This window comes from Cavia porcellus, unplaced genomic scaffold (assembly GCF_034190915.1).
Source record: "Cavia porcellus strain 051 isolate PalLab524CR breed Dunkin Hartley unplaced genomic scaffold, mCavPor4.1 scaffold_5, whole genome shotgun sequence".
Lineage (NCBI taxonomy): Eukaryota > Metazoa > Chordata > Mammalia > Rodentia > Caviidae > Cavia > Cavia porcellus.
The window spans coordinates 96,808,579-96,827,882 of NW_026947488.1; the positions used below are offsets into that span (position 1 = coordinate 96,808,579).

A 19,304-nucleotide genomic window follows, 5' to 3' on the forward strand; every position below is an offset into this window, starting at 1 on the left:
GCTCCTTCAGCCAAAGGCTGTAATTAAAATATCCTGATTTCAAAGTGGTAATTTTTTTGGCTCAGTGCTGTGGTGCAGTAGATAAGAATACAGAAAAGAGAAAAAGGGGAAAAAAAAATACAGAACAGACTCTTCGTACGGTGCCCCGCGGAATGGAGCATTTTTTTGCTTTGCCATTTAATTATTTTTGCCACTTAGGTACAGCCATGAATATGAATATGTGATATTTTTATGCATGTAGGCAGTATATAACTTTAATGTGACTTTTGTTTACACATATATGAAAGAATTACAGCATTTTCTGAAAATCCCTGCACTATTGACTAATCCTTCCCAAGTATCTATTCGATGTGATACCTCAAAAGTCAATCTAATGTCTTATGATGTGGAGGCAGTTAAGTGAGATGAAATTCACACTTCCAGAATTTTTAGCCTAACGTTTTACACGCTTTATTTTGTTCAACTCTTAGAAAAATTGGCAGCATAGGTATGTTGCTCTCCATGTTTGATCAGGGACACAGATGGTCTGTAGTTACCTGGAAGTCAAACATTGGGGCCAAGAGAGAATAGTAAACCTGGGTTTTCCCTGAGTCCTGAGTCTATGCTTTTTAGATTCAGATTGCTCCGAATTACAGTTGAGCTCCCTTGAGCTGTATGGACAGTGGGAAACCTGTGTGCCCTGAGCCCTTTGGATCCCCGCCCCTGCGTCCCCATCCACTCATATGACAACGCAGAGCACCAATTCTAGTTGCTCACCTGGTTGGCTTCCAGTTATTGCATTTCTTTAACCTTTTACCTGATTCACAAATTTACCTCAATGCCAGTGTAGTTGTCCTCAACCTAGGAAATAAATCAAGAAGGCTCTGTATGGTGGCATGGTGGCTGGCACTGGAGGTGGCTGGCACTGGAGGAGGCTGCAGCAGGAGGAGGCAAGTTTGAGCCAAACTGGGCAATTTAAAGATTTAGCAAGAATCTGTCTCAAGTGAAAGAAAGCAAAGACAAAGACAGAGTGAGACAGAGGAGAGAGACAGAGAGAGAGAGAGAGAGAGAGAGAGAGAGAGAGAGAGAGAGAGAGAGAAGCAAGCAGGCAGGCAGACTGGGGGTGTTGCTCAATAACTTAGTGCCAGAGCCGGGGTTCAATTTTTACGGCACTTCCTCCACATAGAAAGGCCCAGTAGAATTCAGGTACCGTCTAAACTGCCAGCAGCATTCAAAGCACTGAGTGATGGCTCCTCAGCCACTGAGATCCGGTGTAGTATCAAAGCACTGTGTGAATCAGGATGGGTGTGACAGGGGAAAGAGGGGTGGTGTGCATTGTAAGCGTGAGCCAGCCAGCCCCAGATGGAGGTACTCGGATCCTCTTAGCCCACATCTAACAAAGCAAAGTATTTACTGTGAATTAATTCAACCCACATTTACAAGTTTCATGTACTTACGGAAAATTAAATGTGGATATATATTTGAGCACCTGAAAAGCCAATTTAATATTAACATGTGGTCAGAATGTAGTGAAATGCCCTTCCATTTATCTATCCCTTTCCGTGAACAGCATTAATTATTTTCAAAGAGAGAGGAAGTGCATTCCCTGATAACTGTCTTCAGAAATACTCCTTTCCACGTGAAAATTTGGGCCACCACGACCCAAGACCTAGTTCAAGGTCAAGGGTGTTTCCCCTTGTTATGTAAATGGTAAATTTAAGTCACCAGGAAAGGTAAATGCACTACAAAAAAGATTTCTACAGAATTAAATTGCACACTTGGGAAGACTAACACTTCAAATTTGGCAGTAGGGATTATAAAGGTTTTTAATTTTATGATTTGTTTGTTTTGCTGTTTTGAGAAAAATGTGAGGGAAACCATTGACCTTCTGCAGGAGGCAGCAGGTGGTTTCCAGAACTTTGCTGCTAGGGTCGGGGCCATGGAGGGCCAGCTGACCTACACGGCTGCCCCTGCACGTGTTCTTTTCCCTTCTTTTTGTGCCCTTCTGGAGCTGTGACCGGGGAGGATGAGACTCCTCTTCCAGAAAACAGACTCGGGTTAAGCTCGGTCAGAAGTGACCTGCATGGTGCTGCGCCCTCACTCCTCTCGCTGACCCCTTCTGCATGCCCCGGGCCCCCAGGCGCCTGGTGTGTGCCTACCATGCGGGCCCAACCCTTGCTTCCATGCACATGGTGGACTGGGATCCCACTTCAGTGTCTCTCCTGTGGTCTCTGCTTTCCTGCTTGGTCAGCAGCTGCCCTTGAATGGACTGGATTACGAGGTATGCAGGCCTGTGGGCTGTTGCTAGGACAAAAAGCCCAGGCTTTGCTTGGGAACCCACATTCTTTGTCCAGCCTCCTCCTGGACACAGGAGAGCCTTTCCTTTTTAAGCAGTTCTCCCCTCATTGAGAAGTGATGGTGAGGCTTTCCAACTCACTGAGGAGGCCCAGTGCTGACTGCACAGGCCCAGTCTGTGTTTGAGAAATGTCCCACAAGGCTGGTGACACTTCCTCTGAATGTCCCCGTGTGTTTTCACAGGAAGCGACCGCGATCGGATGACTGCCAATCATGAGAGCTACCTCCTCATGGCGAGCACCCAAAATGATATGGAAGACTGGGTGAAGTCTATCCGCCGAGTCATATGGGGGCCTTTCGGAGGAGGTAAGCTTATTTTCAAGTTGCAGAAATCAGAAAGATTGAACAAACCTATTTTTTCTTCCTTCCAGTTAACTATTACTATCTCCCGTATTCAAATGGATGAACGTTGAAATGAATAGTAAGCTGTTCAACACTCCTGGTACCTCAGTAACTCCTGGAGGTATATAGTACAGCATACCGTAAATGCACACCAGTTAGAAATATCTGTCTACACACAGCAAAAGATGCCTAACTGGGAAATTTGGAGGGAATCCAAAGTCTCACATACTCAGAGTTTTTGAAAGGAAAAGCCCAAACTTTTGATGACAATTAAACCATTTGAAAAATAAATGCTTTAGATCAGGGACGTGCATATAGATTTGATATTAAGTTTTTTAAAAAGGCTAATACAATGTTGAAAATACATGATATGGAAAATATGCCAGCGTTATAAGTAGAATTGATAGGAGGCAGGGGGAAAAAGTTGTGATTTTGATTTTTTTAAGAAATAGACAATGGCATAAATGGACCAGATATTTTTTCAAAAAATGGAACCTCAAAATAATGATCTAAAAAGTTTTACCTACTACCAGCATATGTAATAAAAAAATTTTTAAAATACAATGAATGGTTAAAGTCTTGCATATATTACAGGCAAAGGCACATTGTCGTTAGTACCTCTCAGATCCCTCCCTTGTGTGGGATACACTGACCCCAGCCCTCTTGGCACTTTCTGAAGCAGCTCTGAAGTCCTCTTTCCTGAGGGTCTTTACTTGGGCTGTCACGGCAGCCCCACGTCCTGAATCCAGTCAGAACATTTTTCTTTCATGACCATTTTGGCTTTGAGGAAGAAGTTGCACAGGGCCAGATGTGGTGCATAAAGTGGGCACACTGTATTTTTTTATTTAACAGAAATTATTATAAATATTTTTTATCAGTGCAGGGTGATCAAGACTTACAGTGAATATTTACATTAAAAGACTTACTATAGCCAAGACCCAGCCTCACTTGTGCCCCTCAGAACACTCCCCTGCCTTCCGGCACCCTCTTCCCATCGCTCTCGGCTGCGTGTCCCTATCGGGGAAGATTTTTTCAGCTTGAACATTCACCGTGTCTTTTGATCGCCCTTGTACACTTCTATGAGTGCAAAGCCTAATTCTTTCATGTTGCTTTAATGAAAATAAGTTGCATTAATCAAGCTCACATTTAATAAATCAGTTACAAGTCCAGTATTTACATTCTCTTTGTGTACTGTTAGTGCTCTGAAGTCACAAAGTGAATTTTTTCCCCAAACAGATGCTTCCTAGGCTGTTTTATATTTTACAGTTATTTTGAAAACTTAGTTTTGAAAGTTGTACGGTTGGATTCAGTTGCAGTAGTTAACCTTGGGCTGGAGAGGTCGCTTAGAGGGTGTGAGTGCTCAGCCTGTGAGTGGCCCTGGTCTCAGCTCTCAGCACCAAAAGAGGTGGGCACTGAAGTGGGTAAGACTCATTGAGCCATGCTGGTATCTGCTGGATACATGATGCATGTCTGTAAACTGCCTGCTTTTTAGCTGTGCCTTCTGTGGGGGATGAGGGGCGTTCCCTAAGCAGGTGACCACCCACTCACTGCCTCACTGAAGCTTCCCTGGTGACAGTCTGGTTTGCAGTGATCGTACCAAGCTAAGTATGGATAGTGCTAGCGTTAGCTCTCTCAGGGTGTTGTAGTTCATATGGTAATTTATATGGCCACTCTTTCCAAGGGAGGGTATAGAGTGACAGAAAACACAGAGGCTGAGTTCCCCACCTGTCTGAGCCTGAGTAAGCAGAAGGCTCCTCCTCCTCCTCCCCATCCTCCTCCTCCTCCTGGAGAAAGTGAAGACGCACATCCAAGGGGAAGGAGTTTGCTGACACTTCTTGGGCCAAAGATTCAGGGAAGTAAGGATGTGTCTCTCAAAGTTCTGACATTTCTAAAGAACCCTTTTCCACTGTCTTCAGACTCCTGGGGCTCAGGAGTTCAGGAGGAGCCTCAGTGTCTGCCGTGGCAGATATTTGGTTAAAGGATTATTTTCATCAAGTGTGCTATTTTCGTCCTTTCCTCTTGTCCTTTCCTCTTGTCCCATCTGTTATTTCCTCCAGAAAAATACATGAGATTCAGTGAGCATTTCCAGAATCATAAGTGGTCCCACCAGCTCAGAAGTCTCATAAATAATCCCAGTGAGACTAGAGAGAGCTAAACTTAAGCCTTCGATCTGTGAACCTGGAAGAGCTGTGTTCATAGTTTATTGGTTCATATACTTTATCCAGAGTGTTGCATAAATGCATAGTTCAAGGAAATTCTAAAATAGAAATAGTGCGCTAACCAATAAATCTTCTCTTGGACTCTTTGTTTAATTAGAAACTGCTATGAGATTGCAAAGCAAGTTTTTAAAGCACTCACTTAATTTGTAAAAACCTTTTGTGATTCCTCTGAGTATCAGAATTTCCTGAAGATAATGTAGAATACAGAGACAAACCAAAATTCACTATAATAGATGATAACAGTCCCTCAGAATCCTTGATATCAAGCAGTCATATTAATATCAATTCATTCTCTTCTCACTGATGGAATTTTAAAGAAATGTTATAAATTTGGGTTTTGAACAATAAATTTATGTGACTGACAAACTATCTAACATATTTCTACTTATGGTTTCACTGCAAATAAGCTTTCCACCGTCTCAGGATATTTCGAAGTCGCTATTTTAGTTTTCTCTTCCACTTTGTGATTAGATCATTAAATCCTAAGGAAGAATGCAAGTGTCACATTGTGAGTGACAAAACCTAGAAGAAAAACCATACATCCTCCTCCTTCATAGCAAAATAGTGTGACTTTTTCTTAACCATAGTGGTAAAAAGTTCACAATTACAAATCTATCCCTTGTTGATAGGATAGTTTTCAGTATATGAAACACAAAAATGTTTGAAAGTTTGCTACTAGAATTAATATAGGCTTTTTTAGTCTTTCAGAAATATCTGAATTGACAGCATCAAAAAAGGGAAACAGCCCAAATGTCCATCCATGAAGGGATGCATAAACAGAATGGGTAAAAGAGGGCAGTGCAGGCCTGTTTAACATAGCAACATGTGGGTCCGCAACAGGCCGCGAGGGTGAGGGGGTCCCTTAAGACGGGGTCAGCTCGTGACGTCACAGTCATCTTAGGTGAGGTTCACTCTTTGATGTCTGCCCCAAAACATGTTTCTCCAAACATGTCCAAACAGTCACCGCTGCTGACTGCAGATCTGTAGCTGGATTAATATTTACCATGCAAAGGAGGAAGCTCTAACACGTGCCGGGCACCACGGAGTCCAGAACACAGCATCTCAGTGGAAAACGCCAGTCACAAAAGACCGCACGTTACATGAGTCCCTTTGTATGGAAGTACGGAACAGTGGTGTTCATCCACAAAACAGAAAATAGGCAAGAGGCAGCTTAGGGCTAGAGTCGAGGGCTCTGATGAGCTGTAGCGGTAGCCACAGTGTATGAGGGTTTTGTTTTACTTTTAGTTTTTGTTTTTGAAAAGATGAAAATTCTGTAGATTGGCTCTGGTGGTGATTGTACACATCTGTACATATAATGAAAACCACTAAATCATGAATTTCAAGTAAGTGGGCTCTATGGTATATGAATTACATCTCAATAAAACTATTAAAAATATCTGCATTGACATAACTGTCTTTCATGAGAGAATACGTTTCCTTTTCTGTTTTGGTTAGAAAGCCCTGACCTTTTTAATCCTGAATAAAGACCCCTTGCTTTCCACCACTGTCCCAGTGCTGGTAGTTGTGGCTGTGGATTAGACAGAACCTATGGCATTTGTAAGAGAAAGTGATGTCATCACCCTGATTCAAAAACTGAGCTATCTGGATACATTTTAAACCCATCTGTTCCAGAACTGATGGAAGAAGAGAACCAATGGCAATGTGAAAAGCAGGCTTCCCCTTTTAACTTGTTAGGCTACCGTCAAAATTCAGTGTTGAATCTAAGTAGCTTAACTTTCTGCTGTCTGCTTAAAAACCCCCGTAAGGGTTATTTCCCCGTGAACAATGCTGAGAGTGTTTATTTAACAAGTAAACCCAAAAATGAGAATGATTGGAAAAATTTAGTTCTCTCTCTCTCTCTCTCTCTCTCTCTCTCTCTCTTGTCCTGTCTTTCTTTCTCTGTCTCTCTGTTTTTCTGTTTGTTTGTGTCTCTCCATCTGTCTTTGTCTGTCTCTCCTTGTATCTGCCTCTCCTTGTGTCTGTGTCTCCCTGTCTCTGTGTCTCCGTGTCTCTCTCTCTGTCTGTCTGTCTCTGTCTCTTTCTGTCTCTGTCTCTCTGTCTGTCTGTCTCTCTCTCTGTATCTCTCTCTGTGTCTCTGTCTCTGTCTCTCTCTCTCTCTCCGTCTCTCTCTCTCTCTCTGTCTCTCTCTCTGTCTCTCTCTCTCTCTGTCTCTCTCTCTCTGTCTCTCTCTCTCTCTGTCTCTCTGTCTCTCTCTCTGTCTCTCTCTCTCTGTCTCTCTCTCTCTCTCTCTCTCTCTCTCTCTCTCTCTCTCTCTGTCCCTGTTTTATGTTTAACACTGGCTGTCTTCCCAGTTGCTTTCAGGGCAGTGTTCATGGCAGTATGTAGCCCAGGATCAATGGGCTGGGAGAACCCACTAATTTTCCATTAGCCCTGAATGCTTAGCCTTACTTAACTACTCACAAATCAGTTTCTCTTGTATTTTTCTGTCTCCTTTCCAAAGCATTGAGTCCGAGAGCCAGCGAGACAGTAAACCCTCGTGAATAACCTTGTGCATCGTCAGCAGCAGACAAGCAGAGGTTTACTGCTTGCTCAGATCCAGACCAGCTGTGTGATGCTGCCTCTCTGTTTTTTCTTTCCTCACCATTGTCATTACTTGTAAAATTAGGAAACTGCACAAAGTAGTTTTAGCTTCCTAGCTCCAACACCTTGTGATTACCCAAATCCAATGCACGTTCCACACACCAGACAGTCGGCTTGGGTGACTCCCGGTGAGCCTTGTGTACACGCTGGGGCCTTTGCCTGGGGAGGCTGTGTGGGCCTGCAGAGGGGGGCAGCGAGTGATGGTGAATCTTTCCCTGATAGCCCATCTGGGCTGCTATTCCTGGGCTGCCCCCTGCCTGCTGGGGAGTCCAGCTGAGGGCTGCTGGGGGTCAGTTGGGGTTAAAGCACTGGCATTCTAGATCTGCAGATGGAGCAGCCCAGAGGATGAATGATTAACCCAAAGAGTAAATTATTTGGAGAGTGGGGCTGAGGGGGTGGGGATCTGAGGGCTGGGGTATGGAAAAACATGTGTGTTCCGCATACACATATGCGCCATTGGCTCATCCTGCAGTTCTTAGTGTAGATTCTTTGCTGCTGGATTGAATGTTTTTATTTTACAGACATGCACATACATGTACATCACACATGTGTTTTGAGGATCTACACATTAAATTATCACTTGCAAATCGGTTCGGCCGCATAGATCAGAAAAAGATAGTTAAGTCCTGGACAGGGAGAGAATAAATGAACAGGAATGAAGGGGCAGAAAGGTGACCCTGGGGGTCTTCGGTGCCAGTATGGTGACGGTGCTGCCCACGGCAGGAACCTTAATCAGGAGAGAGAGACAGAGGCTCCCCCGCGGCGGGCACTCACTCCCCTGTGTTTGCCTGCCCTGCTGCATGTGACCGACCAGTGAGCGCCCAGGCAGCCGCAGCCACAGCTGTGACGAGGCAGCCGCAGCCCTGCCAGCCCCCGCCCTGTCTCATTGAGCAGGGAGCTAGCAGAGGAGCCAGGCGCCTCCCCGAATGGGCTCTCCACCGCTCTGCTCTGACTCCTAGGAGCTGGAAGACAGGATGGAAGCCCGCGGAGAGCATCAAAGTATGCAGGCGCTGTGAGAGGGCCAGGGGAGACCGTGGCGAGGGCTCCCTCCCACACTGAAATGCTTTCTGGACAAGTTGCCCTGATTCTCCTCCTGTTTCGCTCAAATGAAAGGAGCCAGCAAGGACCATCCTGAGTGTTCCGAGAAACCTCTCTGTGGTTGCTCCTTTCCCAGGGCACAAGCTGTCAGCTGACCTTTCCACAGGAATCTCAGCCCAGCCGAGGAGATGGTGCTTAATAAAACAAAACAAACCAAACAGGTCCTGCTGTCTGAATGGGTGGTGTAGCTTGCTTGCTGTCTTCTCTGCCTGTGACATTTCGGAATGTGGAATGTCTGCACAAACTTAAAACAAGAATACATTGAAATCTCCCTGGATTAGGCCAAAGGAAAAGAAGTTTTCTGCCAGAAAGGAGGAAAGGAGAGTTGGTAATTTATCCATAAGCCAGGACCTGGCCGATCGGTATCTTGGAGTTGTAGGAATCAGGACTTCAAGGTAACACATAAACCAAAATGAGGAGAGATGGCAAGACCCCGCCCACAGGCGGGGTGTAAAACACCTGCACCTGGTTTGGAACTCGGGGACTGAATGATGCCTGAAGACCGGAATTCTGGGGGACGACCCTCAGGTACCCTAGCTCCAACCACCTTCATACCCAAAACTACGTACAGAAGAATCAAACGGTGCTTTAGTTTTCGAAAAGGTAAGTAAATGACATTTTCACGTTCTCATAGAAGTATACCTGTATTCTTTCATGCTCGGAGGTCTGTGTATGCTCAGATGAACCAGAACCTGGAAACTTACAACTGTGCAAGAGGGACTTGGGTGTGTCCTTGACATCTGCACTTATTTCTTAGGGCTCATATTGATGTGTGTGACTATTTGTGAATGAACGAAGTGGGTGCGGTGTAAGACGTGGTGGTCCTCTAGTGATCATCTTGACAGAGAACTGGGCAAGTAGGGCTGATATCTTGAAAGGAGGGGCCACGCCTGTCTGGGTGCCTCCCGGACACCCACCCAGCAGCCACCTCCTGCAGCCTCACACAGGTCCACGGCAGTCCCTGTGCTGTGTCCTGCTGCTGTGTTCTGGCTGCCTCTGCTCACCTCACCTCTCCCTACAGGGACAGTTTTGAGAAACCAATTATCTCTGGGGACGCTGTGAAGAAACTTGCAGATATATTGGTTAACACTGGCTAGAAATAAGAATCCCCTTGTCTGTGCAGATACTTCGTGAAATGCCTTTGGGAAAGCGGGGAGAGATGAACTACTGTCAGGAAAGGGGGTGGGGAGATACAACTTTTGGTTAATAAAACAAACTAACATTCCTGGATGGGCTTATTCTGAGGGAGTCAAGGCCTGAGTAAAATGCAGTGTTTTCAGAAAATGTTTATGTATGAAAACATCTTAAAGTTTCCTTTTGCTTTAAAATGAGAATAAGTGAAATGTCTGTGTTAAGCACAAACTAGGTAATTATGACCTCAGAGCTATGCACAGCAAGTGTCAGGGGCAGAACTGAATGGCACCTGGGGTGGTTCCTCCCTTTCTGCTTTGCCACCTGCCAAGTAACTTCCTTTCTTAGTAGCCAAAAAAAAAAAAAAAAGAATGAGAAAAAAAACTAAGAAAAATCAAATGCACAAAATATAAGAAATTTTTTTAATCTTTTTTATCAGTACCAGGGATCGAACTCACGACCGCCTGCTTGCAAGGCAGGTGCTTATGCCGCTGAGCTAAATCCCCAGCCCCAAGAAATGTTTTTATTCCTTTTATTTCTTCTGCGTCTTTTTCTTTGAAGAAGTAACGGTCACGTGTTAGCAGCCAGAAATTCAGGGATTAACTCCCATTCCTGTTTCATTCATAGAAGAAATTAAATGAGAGATACATAGTTTTGATCTTATGTTTTGTAGATCTTTGGGGATTTCATGAATGCTGTCAGATTATATCAGTGATAGAGACATTGAAAATGACACTAGAAGGACGCGTCCCTTTCTTCTAGCTCTCTGCCCCTTAGAAGTTCAGGACTTGTTTGCAGGGTCATCTCTGAGGGCCGAAAAGGGTCTGCTTCACCCCCTCACCTTCCTTGCTCCAAGGTGGGGTATGGTGGACCTGTGACGGGCCCTGGAATGGCTTCCGTTCCCCTGGCCTCTCCCTCCCTCCTTGACCCCAGCGGGGAAAGGCAGCACCTGCACCCCAAGATTTCTCACCAGGGGCTGCAGACGCAGGGAAAAGCACACATCATTCAGCTCTCTAAGGTGCCATCCTTCCTAGGTAAATCTGCTTGAGGAGTTCAGCTTTGAAAGAAGGACTAAGCCAGGTCACCTTTGCAAGGCTGTATTCTATATTCTCTGATGACCAGTAAAGGAGGGGTGGCAGGAAGCCTTCAGGCTGCCCCTGCCTGATCCCCTGCTGCTGAGCCTGTGAGCACAGAGGCCTGGGGGAGCCAGGTACCCAGCTGTTGCCTGCTGCTGCCCTGCCTGCTCTCCAAGGCCGTGCCACCCTGAGAAGAGAGTGCTTTCTGTGCTTTCTTAGATCGCCTGGCCGCTTAAGTGTTTCCAGAAGTGGACTGATTTCTGGGCTGTCCTGGCAGCAGCATTTAAAGCAACCCAGCAAGGAATGCTTGTGAAGCTAGCAAAAATGCCAAGAAGGGAAAACTGTGGATATAGCTACTCTTCCCGATCCACATTTTAGATATATATATTTTTTATTGTTGCTGAGGGCAGAACGACTGGAGAGGAGACTCCAAAATGTCCTGGCTTCCCAAAGACTCTCCCAGCGGCCTGGTGGGTGCAGAGCCTGCTCTGGGCAGTCAGGACTCCTTTTGCATAGTGCCTTTGGTTTCCAGACTCTTTCTTTCACACTTTACTGCCCTTTTCGTCTCTTTCTTTGTTCCAATACTAATTAAGTTCCCTGAAACGGCTTCCCAGTGGTCTTAGAAACCCAGGAATTAAGAAACGTCTACTAGGGAGGAAGTTGGGGAATGTGGTACTTCCCATTTACGTTGTGGTGAGAGAAAGATTACAATGTATTTTCACTGTGGATTTTGAGACTGTATTTTCATTACGTCTGTACACTAATATCAGTGTATAACTGATTTCTGTGCTTTCATTACACAGGAAGGTATACGTATTGGTTCTTGAGCGCTTAGCCTAACTAGAATGGGCTAGATGACTTGCTGTCCCAGGAAATGGAATTTTTCAACTCTAACTTTGCCTTACTTTTTCCATGAATTTCTTTCTCAGGGCATCTAAATCAGCACCCATTCCCCAGTGGCTTTTTGTGCACTAGAACCACTTAGAGGTCATGCAGGACCCTTTGGGCTCCTTGCAGACCCAGCCCCCATCTCCCCAGTTGTCTTTATTGCTTCCTTCATGCAACTTACCTTAAGTAGTGGCCATGCAAGACAATGTCCATCTCCACCCTGCCCACCACTAATGTTCTTCGGAGTCCTGACGCCCAGAGTCCACTCGTAAAGAATTGCTGAATATCTATTCCTAAAACATGCTGTCAAGCAACATTCCACATCTCAAAAGGTTTTAGGAGCTCCCGTGGCCCACAGGAAGAAGTCTTTCAAATAATTATCAATGCCTTTTAAAAAACTAGCCACGCCTATTACCTGCTGTGCAAACTCCCTAGTTCCTTAGGCTGACCTACATTCTCTCCCTAAACACATGCCCTGCCCCTCCTGAGTGTCTCTGTTCGATCTGTTTCCTCTGCTGTGATGCCTTCTCCTCCATTTCTCATCTAGATTTGACCCTTTGAACAAGATGTCTTACATTTCTGCTTCTTCATCAAACCCAGAATGATCCTTAGTCTGTGGCCCTTAAATAAAACATCCTTGTAGCCACCTTAAGTGACTGTGAGCATTTGTACACACACACACACACACACACACACACACACACATCCTCCTAAAGTGAAGTTTAACGATAGATTTTTTCAGTAAAGCATTCAAGACTGATGATACCCCGATAAAGTCCATATCTCTACCTATCTTTTTTTGCTAATCCATAGGCCATGTTGAATTAAAATAGGACAGTTTCATAGTAGTGGTGGATCATAGGAACATTCTCTTTGGGATTTATTGTTGTAATCATATTTTCTAAGTTTTTTTTTTCTAACAAAAATGTTACTACCTAAATCTGTATCATTTTAAATTATAAATCAGTAGCTCAATAGTTCATATATCAAAGGTTTTTGGACCCCCCTATCAAGCTATGCTAGGAATGAGAAGATAAACAAACCAGGTTTCCTAAAAACCTGTGAAATCACAGAGGGTAATAAACAAGTAATAACTTGAGGGTAATAAACAAGTAATAACTTGTTAACCTTTGTAAACACTGTAGCAAATTTTGTACACAGTCCTGAGAGGCTCATGTGAAAAGGCAGCATTACCTCAATTACATGAAGTCCTATTTTCTCCTATATGACCCTACAAAAGTGGTCAGCATAACTATAAAATGTCTGAATAAAGGTAACATAATATAGTGGGGGAAAGATGACTTTAAAATAATATATACTTGTAACCCAAATATGCTCTTTTGTAGATGTGTGGCCTCAGATAGGTCACAGTAGCATCTTTGAGTCAAGTTTTCTATTTGTAGAAGAAAGGCTGCCTTGCACAAGGTCTGGGAGCATCCAATAAAGAAAGCCATGTAAACTGCACAGCTCAGTACCTGATGCAAGGGATTTCTGTCGTGTCCCACTGGTCCAAGGCATAGGCTCCTAGATCACTGTGTTAACCCGTAACAGCTTCTTCAGATTTCCAAGCCTTTGTCTTTCACTTCTGTCCTCTTTCTGACTGTGAAGTAGTCAGAATTCCACCAACCATTCCGGACTCATTAGGACTGCTAGCTCCTCGGATTTAAGGGTTTGTAGTTACATAAGAACTTTTGGCCACTTGGAAAGCTACAGACAGGTTGAAGTAAATTTTGGCTGCCTTTCCTTCGTAATTCTGTGCTCAAATGTTGTCTTTTATTTTGATTTATCTGTTTACCAAAGGTGAATGTTCATTGGAAGCTCTTACAGTCCTGGTGATGACCAGGTCTCTCCTGGTGGCAAAGTTGGAGTCAGCAGCAGGAAAAGTAAAGCAAATTCCCTCTGTGGCTGACCACGGACCCACAGACAGAAGAGGTGGAAAACACTACGCACAGATTCCACAGCGTGTGAAACTATGGTTCTGAGCTTCTGTCCTCTCATTAGCAAACTGAAGGGTTACAGTTTGTGTTTGGGTGTCACCCCAAAGCCTCATACAGTCATGGGGGCAGGCTTTTAGAGTTGATGATTGATTCACAGTGCTGGGATTATGGGTGTGAGTGCTGCGCCCACCCTAGGGTATATATTCTATATACAGTATACGAGATAGGAAGAGTCTGTTTTTGTGCTCCTCCTTTTGTTTTTTATTTTCTCTGGCTGCTTTTGCTGTCTTCTGGCCTCCATGAACTGTTACCCTCTGCCACGCCACCCTGCCTTGCACCCAGCTGATTATGGGCTGAAACTTCCACAAACTGTGAGCTAAATACGTCTTTCCTTAATTTTGGGTGTCAGATATTTTGTCTCAGCAACAAGAGAAAAGTAACCAACACACAAGGACACTTATATTCTTGGATTTTTACAGAAATTAATGTCATCACTAAGAATTTTTGATGAGTTGAATTTTATAATGCTGTATCTCATTTATTGCCTATGTTATGGAGGTTGTATTTTGTTCTCATATAGATAATTATTCCTCAAATGTTTTCAGAACACTCCTGCCTCACTCATCTTGACACTTCATTCTAGAGACACAAATCAGAGGTCTTCCCTAATGTAGAAGAGAATACGGGTTGGGCATCCCAAATCTGCAAATCCAGAGTCCAAAATATGAAACTTCTTGAATGTTGACATGATGGCCCTCATGGAAAATTCCACACCAGGGAAGTTTGTTTCATGAACAAAATTATTTAAAATATGGCAGAGAGTTTCCTGCAGGCTATGTGTATAGGGTGTATGTAAATTAGAAAGGAATTTTGCATTTAGATTTAGGTCCCATTGCTAAGATACATTAGTGCATATATTCAAATATTCCAAAATCTGAAACACATTTACAGCCCTATGAATTTCAGAAAATGAGTATTCAACCTGCCTGAACCTTGGGGTCCTATAGACCTGGGACCAAAATGAGTTCTGACATTTTATCTGCGGTACTTTGGGAAATCTACTGAAACTCCTCTGTAGTTCTCATGATATATTTGTGGTATACAGCTACTTTCCAATAATATTTATAATAATCAAAACAGATGTAAAATAATTATTTCGTTATAATAATTGCAAAAGTACAATACTTTTTTGATGATTGAGACCTAAGGCAGTACAAGTGAACATTTTAAAAAATTATAGAGCAGTGCACTAAGAAATCAAATAAGAAGCATATTGTGCTTTGACACTAGGTTGGAGGTTGTGGGAACAGTAGCGAAGACAACACAGGAGATGATGTGAGTTAAACCTTGCAGAGTGTGATTTCCTTCTCTGACTCGTGAAGCAAGACCTACCTACTAGCCATGCTCATTTAGGAAAACTGCCAGTGGGGGTGTGGTTTGACGAAGGATGTTTTTGAGGACACAGTAGGAATGAGGGGGAGATGGCACAATGCTTGACACACAGTGCAACCTAGAAACTGTTGATGAAAGGCTGGATAAAGAGGCAGAACCCAGATTGTTAGGATTTTAATTTATGCAAAAGAGTTTGATTGCACAGTTAGACCAGTGGGCACCATTGGGGGATATGAAGTCAAAGAGTGGTGTGATGGATTGAAATGTGACGGCAGTATGTACCTCAGTCGGGAGTTCTGCTCTTCAAAAAGCTGTGTAAATTGTGGACTGTGTAACCTGCATTTGGAGGCAGCCAACGTGGTAGTTGACCAAGTGGCATGAGGAAAGGAAAATCTAAGTTGACGTCGTGATGTTGGGGAACCAGTGGTACCAGTAATCAAGTTAAGACTACAGGAACTACAAAGTTTCAAAGAAAAGATGACTTATTTAAAAATTCCAATTTTGTGAATATTCTCAGATTATCCCTGTTGAAGACATAAGGGGCACTTAAATATCTAATCACAGTAGCCTAACTTAGGGTACAAATCTGGGAATGATTGATATACTGTGAGACTGGGCAGCATCCATCACAGAATTCGTATGAAGTAAAGACTGAGGGCAGAATTCAAGCAACCAAGAAATGGAAAAAGGAATGGTAGGTCACATGGTCAAGAAAGACTGAGCCTTCCCAGAGGCAAGAGTGACACAAATGAGAGGTGTCAGGAGGAGGAGCCAGGTTGGCAGTTTTATAGGATGCTAAGTGTAAAGTAATACAAAAACGTAACATGGCTGACAGTGGTTTGGCAACCAGCAAGTTGGTAGTAATGTCAGAAAATGCCTTCACAGTGAATGTAGTAGGCGATAGGACGTTATGAAATGGAGCTGGAGTTATTAGAATCAGGGAGGGAGAAGGATATTTAGTCACAGGGCACAGAGAGCTCAAGGCGGCCGACTGTGTATTTGCCTAGTTTTAGGAAAGTTGAGATTTGAATGTATGAATCTGAAGGCACAGTGCTGCTCCCTATGGGCCAGGTAAGTCACTAGCAAAGGAGAGCACGCAGCCCTGCAGAGCTTCGGATTTCTCTATCCCACATTCTCACACATGTCACCAGTTCGCCTGTGTGATTTGCCCTCTCCGTCTGGTGAGAGGTCCCTCCTGGTGGCACTTTATGGCAGCGTGAGGATGCTCTCAGAGAAATAAGCCTGGCATACCAGTGTCACCGAGAAATCCTGGGGAGGGCACGGTCAGTTTCTGTGAGACCTCACGGAGAACTAAATGGGCATAGCTGGGATTGTTTGCATGACCCACACCAGGGAGGATTCTGGTTAATGATCTACTAATCAGGGAGTTCTTTGCCGTGCTGCTAGCTAGGGGCAGTATGTGTGACCTTTGTGCTTTTTGTTGTTAATTTTAAAATTTCAAATCTCACTTCTCCCCTTAAGGAGCTGTTAAATGAAATGTTTTTAAAAGTATTTTTCTTACCCCAGCAGTATTTTCCACAAAAAAATTCCTTTACAGGAGATTAACCCACACCTAATATTTAACGCCCGAAATGCTTGATGTATTGTTATTTCCAATGCCCCAGAATAGGAACTCTGCATTAACTCATTACAAAGCCAGTTCTGTAGCAGAAAACTACCATATTTCCATAGGAATTTAAAATCATATTGTGTGATGTCTACATGCTTCAAACTTCTTACCCATTATATTGCTAAACAAACATGCTTGCTGAAATGCCAAAGTTTATTCCTTCTCCATGTTTAGGTGGTGTTTTTCCACCTACCTGACATTTTCTCAGCATACACCCTCACCCCTGGCTTGTGAGGAGAGGGACCCAGGGCAGGAAGCCATAGTAAGAGGCAGGATTCCCCTTCCACCTCTGCCTTCAGCTGTGATGCATGCCACCCAGCATCGTGTGACTGACTGATGTCCAGGGAAGCCCTGATACGCTTCAGCTCAGCAATGCACTATGAGCCATGATCGCTTGTCTTGTCGTGGTATCAAACTCCTGGAGTGTGGTAGAGGAGGTGCCTGCCTCATGGGGTGCTGAGGGCTTCGAATGTGATAAAGCAGGTAAACTGTTAATGACCTGCCCGGCATCAACAGGTACAGCTTGGCTACGATCGCTTTTTAAAAGGTAAGCAGGTGCAGTATTTTGCTTACTTTAGAATCCACTAGTATTTAAATGACTGGAAAATGAAGACTCGTGACAACTGTGATTCTGCAAAAAGGAAGAAATCTCAAAGCTTTTAAAGCTGCCAAGGTCCAGGCCAAGACGTCCATTCTGCCATCTGGTGTGCATAACTAACCTTAGGCAAAGTATTCACACTCTGTAAGCCCTCCTTGCCTCAGCTGTGAGGAGGGAGAGTGGTGGCTACATTATATATTTCTGATGAAAAGTGGAAGGATATATCCGTCCAGGGCTTGGTACATAGTGGTACAAGCATAGTAAAGTGTGGGATCTTGCTGTGCTTTCTAGGTAAATTCTTTTTTTATCGCAAAGATATACCTGCAGCAAATCATATCCTTTCTTTTATCATCTCTTAAATTGTTTGCCAAAAAGCAAACCTTGAAAGTTTTGAGAACAGTACATTTGACTGCTTTTCATTATTGTATATAACTAAATTTTGGAAGGTTTTAGCTCTTGTCTGTAGTGTTCCTAGGAGTTAAATTGGAAGAAAAATCATTACTGTATTTTTCTCCTGGGAGTGCAGAGAAAACTTATGTAATGTATTTGTCAATCCAATGAGAATATCCAAAGTTAAAACTTGTACATATGTACAATTTATTCTTGAATGTCAGCATGTTATTTTTAATGACTTACAAGTGTCTTGTAAAACTATTTCCTTCATTTGGGCAGGATGGAATTGAGATATTACAGATGAATAAGCATTTGTTTTTAAATGACTCATAGAAAAAGAGTCAATACTCTCCACTCATAACAAATTTTCAAGCCTTGATTTTAGACATGGGGCTATCACCCGAAATCCAGTATCACCACAGAATGAGCTAGGATTTTGTTTTACTGCAAATAACAGAAAACTCAGGTAGTAAGGCTTAAACACACAAGGCTTCTTTTTCTCACATTAAAAGCCTACCTGAGGAAAGAGCTCTCATTATTTCAGTTCCTGTTACTCACATTCCCTTGTGATCGGCGTGAGGGTTAAGGTGGCTGTTGCATGGACCCATATCATACCCAGATGAGGACAGGAAAGAGTTCCCACTTAAAGCAGCTATAAAAATAAATATTTAAATTTAGAAGTAAATGTAACAAAAAGGGCACAGACGCACGGAGATACGTGTGTTCATCAATTCTTCCCATCTATGAACAGACATATCGTTCCCAAAGTATTCTCAGGAAGTGGTCCATCCAGTGACGGGTCAGTAAAGATAATGTTATTCATACACGCAGTGGGATGCTTTCCAGGCATAGTAGGATGAAAGCCTATCCTTCCTACAGCACAGACAGAGCTGGAGATCATTGGGTAGACCCTAACATTCTCATCTCATAGAAGCTGATAGTGGAATGGTGGGTACTAGAGGCTGGAGAGGAAAAGGGCTGGGCAGAGGCTGGACCTGGGGCACCAAGGTGCAGTTAGGTACAAGAAGCTGTGGCATGCTTTGCAAGCTGCATGGGTATGGTTACCGATAGATTCATTTCTTTCCAGAGCTAAAAAGGGATTGTTAATGTTTTCACCATAAAAAGAGGAATGTTCGAAGGCACAGATATGCTAAACTTATTTAAACACCAACACTGCACATGTGCATCAGAACATTGCACAGTATTCCATAATATATGTACAATTTTTATGGTTTTGTGAGTCAGTTAAAATATTTTAAAAAATTTTTTAAATCCAAGTGATGACTCCAAGCCATGAAAAGCAAACAAGACCCAACTGCTGCCTTTCTTAAAATTACTCCTGTGGCTATTATTGGCATCACATCCGTTCGCCGGCTGTATCACCTCGGTTCTCTCTAGGTAGTCATGTTTCCCCCTCTCCGTGCATCATAGAAGGACTGCAAAGCAGAAGAGACAAGGAAAAGGGGTGGCTGGCAGCTACAGAGACCATTCCTGCCATCCACAAAGCGAGCCTCCCTCCAGTCTCCGAGACTGCTCGCCAGCACTCTGTCATGTGGGCACCTCGGTGTAGGAGACATAAAACAAACATTTCATTTTTCAGCCTCCAAAGTAGCGCTAACAAGAGAAGATATCAGAGAATGAGTGATGAATTGCTGAATAAAGTTT

At 43.6% G+C, this 19,304-nt stretch overlaps 1 protein-coding gene across 9 annotated transcripts in view; it reads left to right on the forward strand.

Annotated features, from left to right (window-relative positions):
- Arhgap24 (Rho GTPase activating protein 24) overlaps positions 1–19,304 on the forward strand; it is a 705,487-nt gene that overhangs the window by 646,105 nt on the left and 40,078 nt on the right. For 8 of the 9 annotated variants that reach the window (XM_063249372.1, XM_003469397.5, XM_063249374.1 and 5 more), the window contains one exon: positions 2,518–2,640. In XM_063249372.1, the coding sequence (XP_063105442.1) occupies positions 2,518–2,640 (123 nt within the window). Of the gene's footprint in view, positions 1–2,517; positions 2,641–7,943; positions 9,198–19,304 lie in introns of those variants that run through there. The other variant, XM_003469399.5, reaches the window with a different exon arrangement.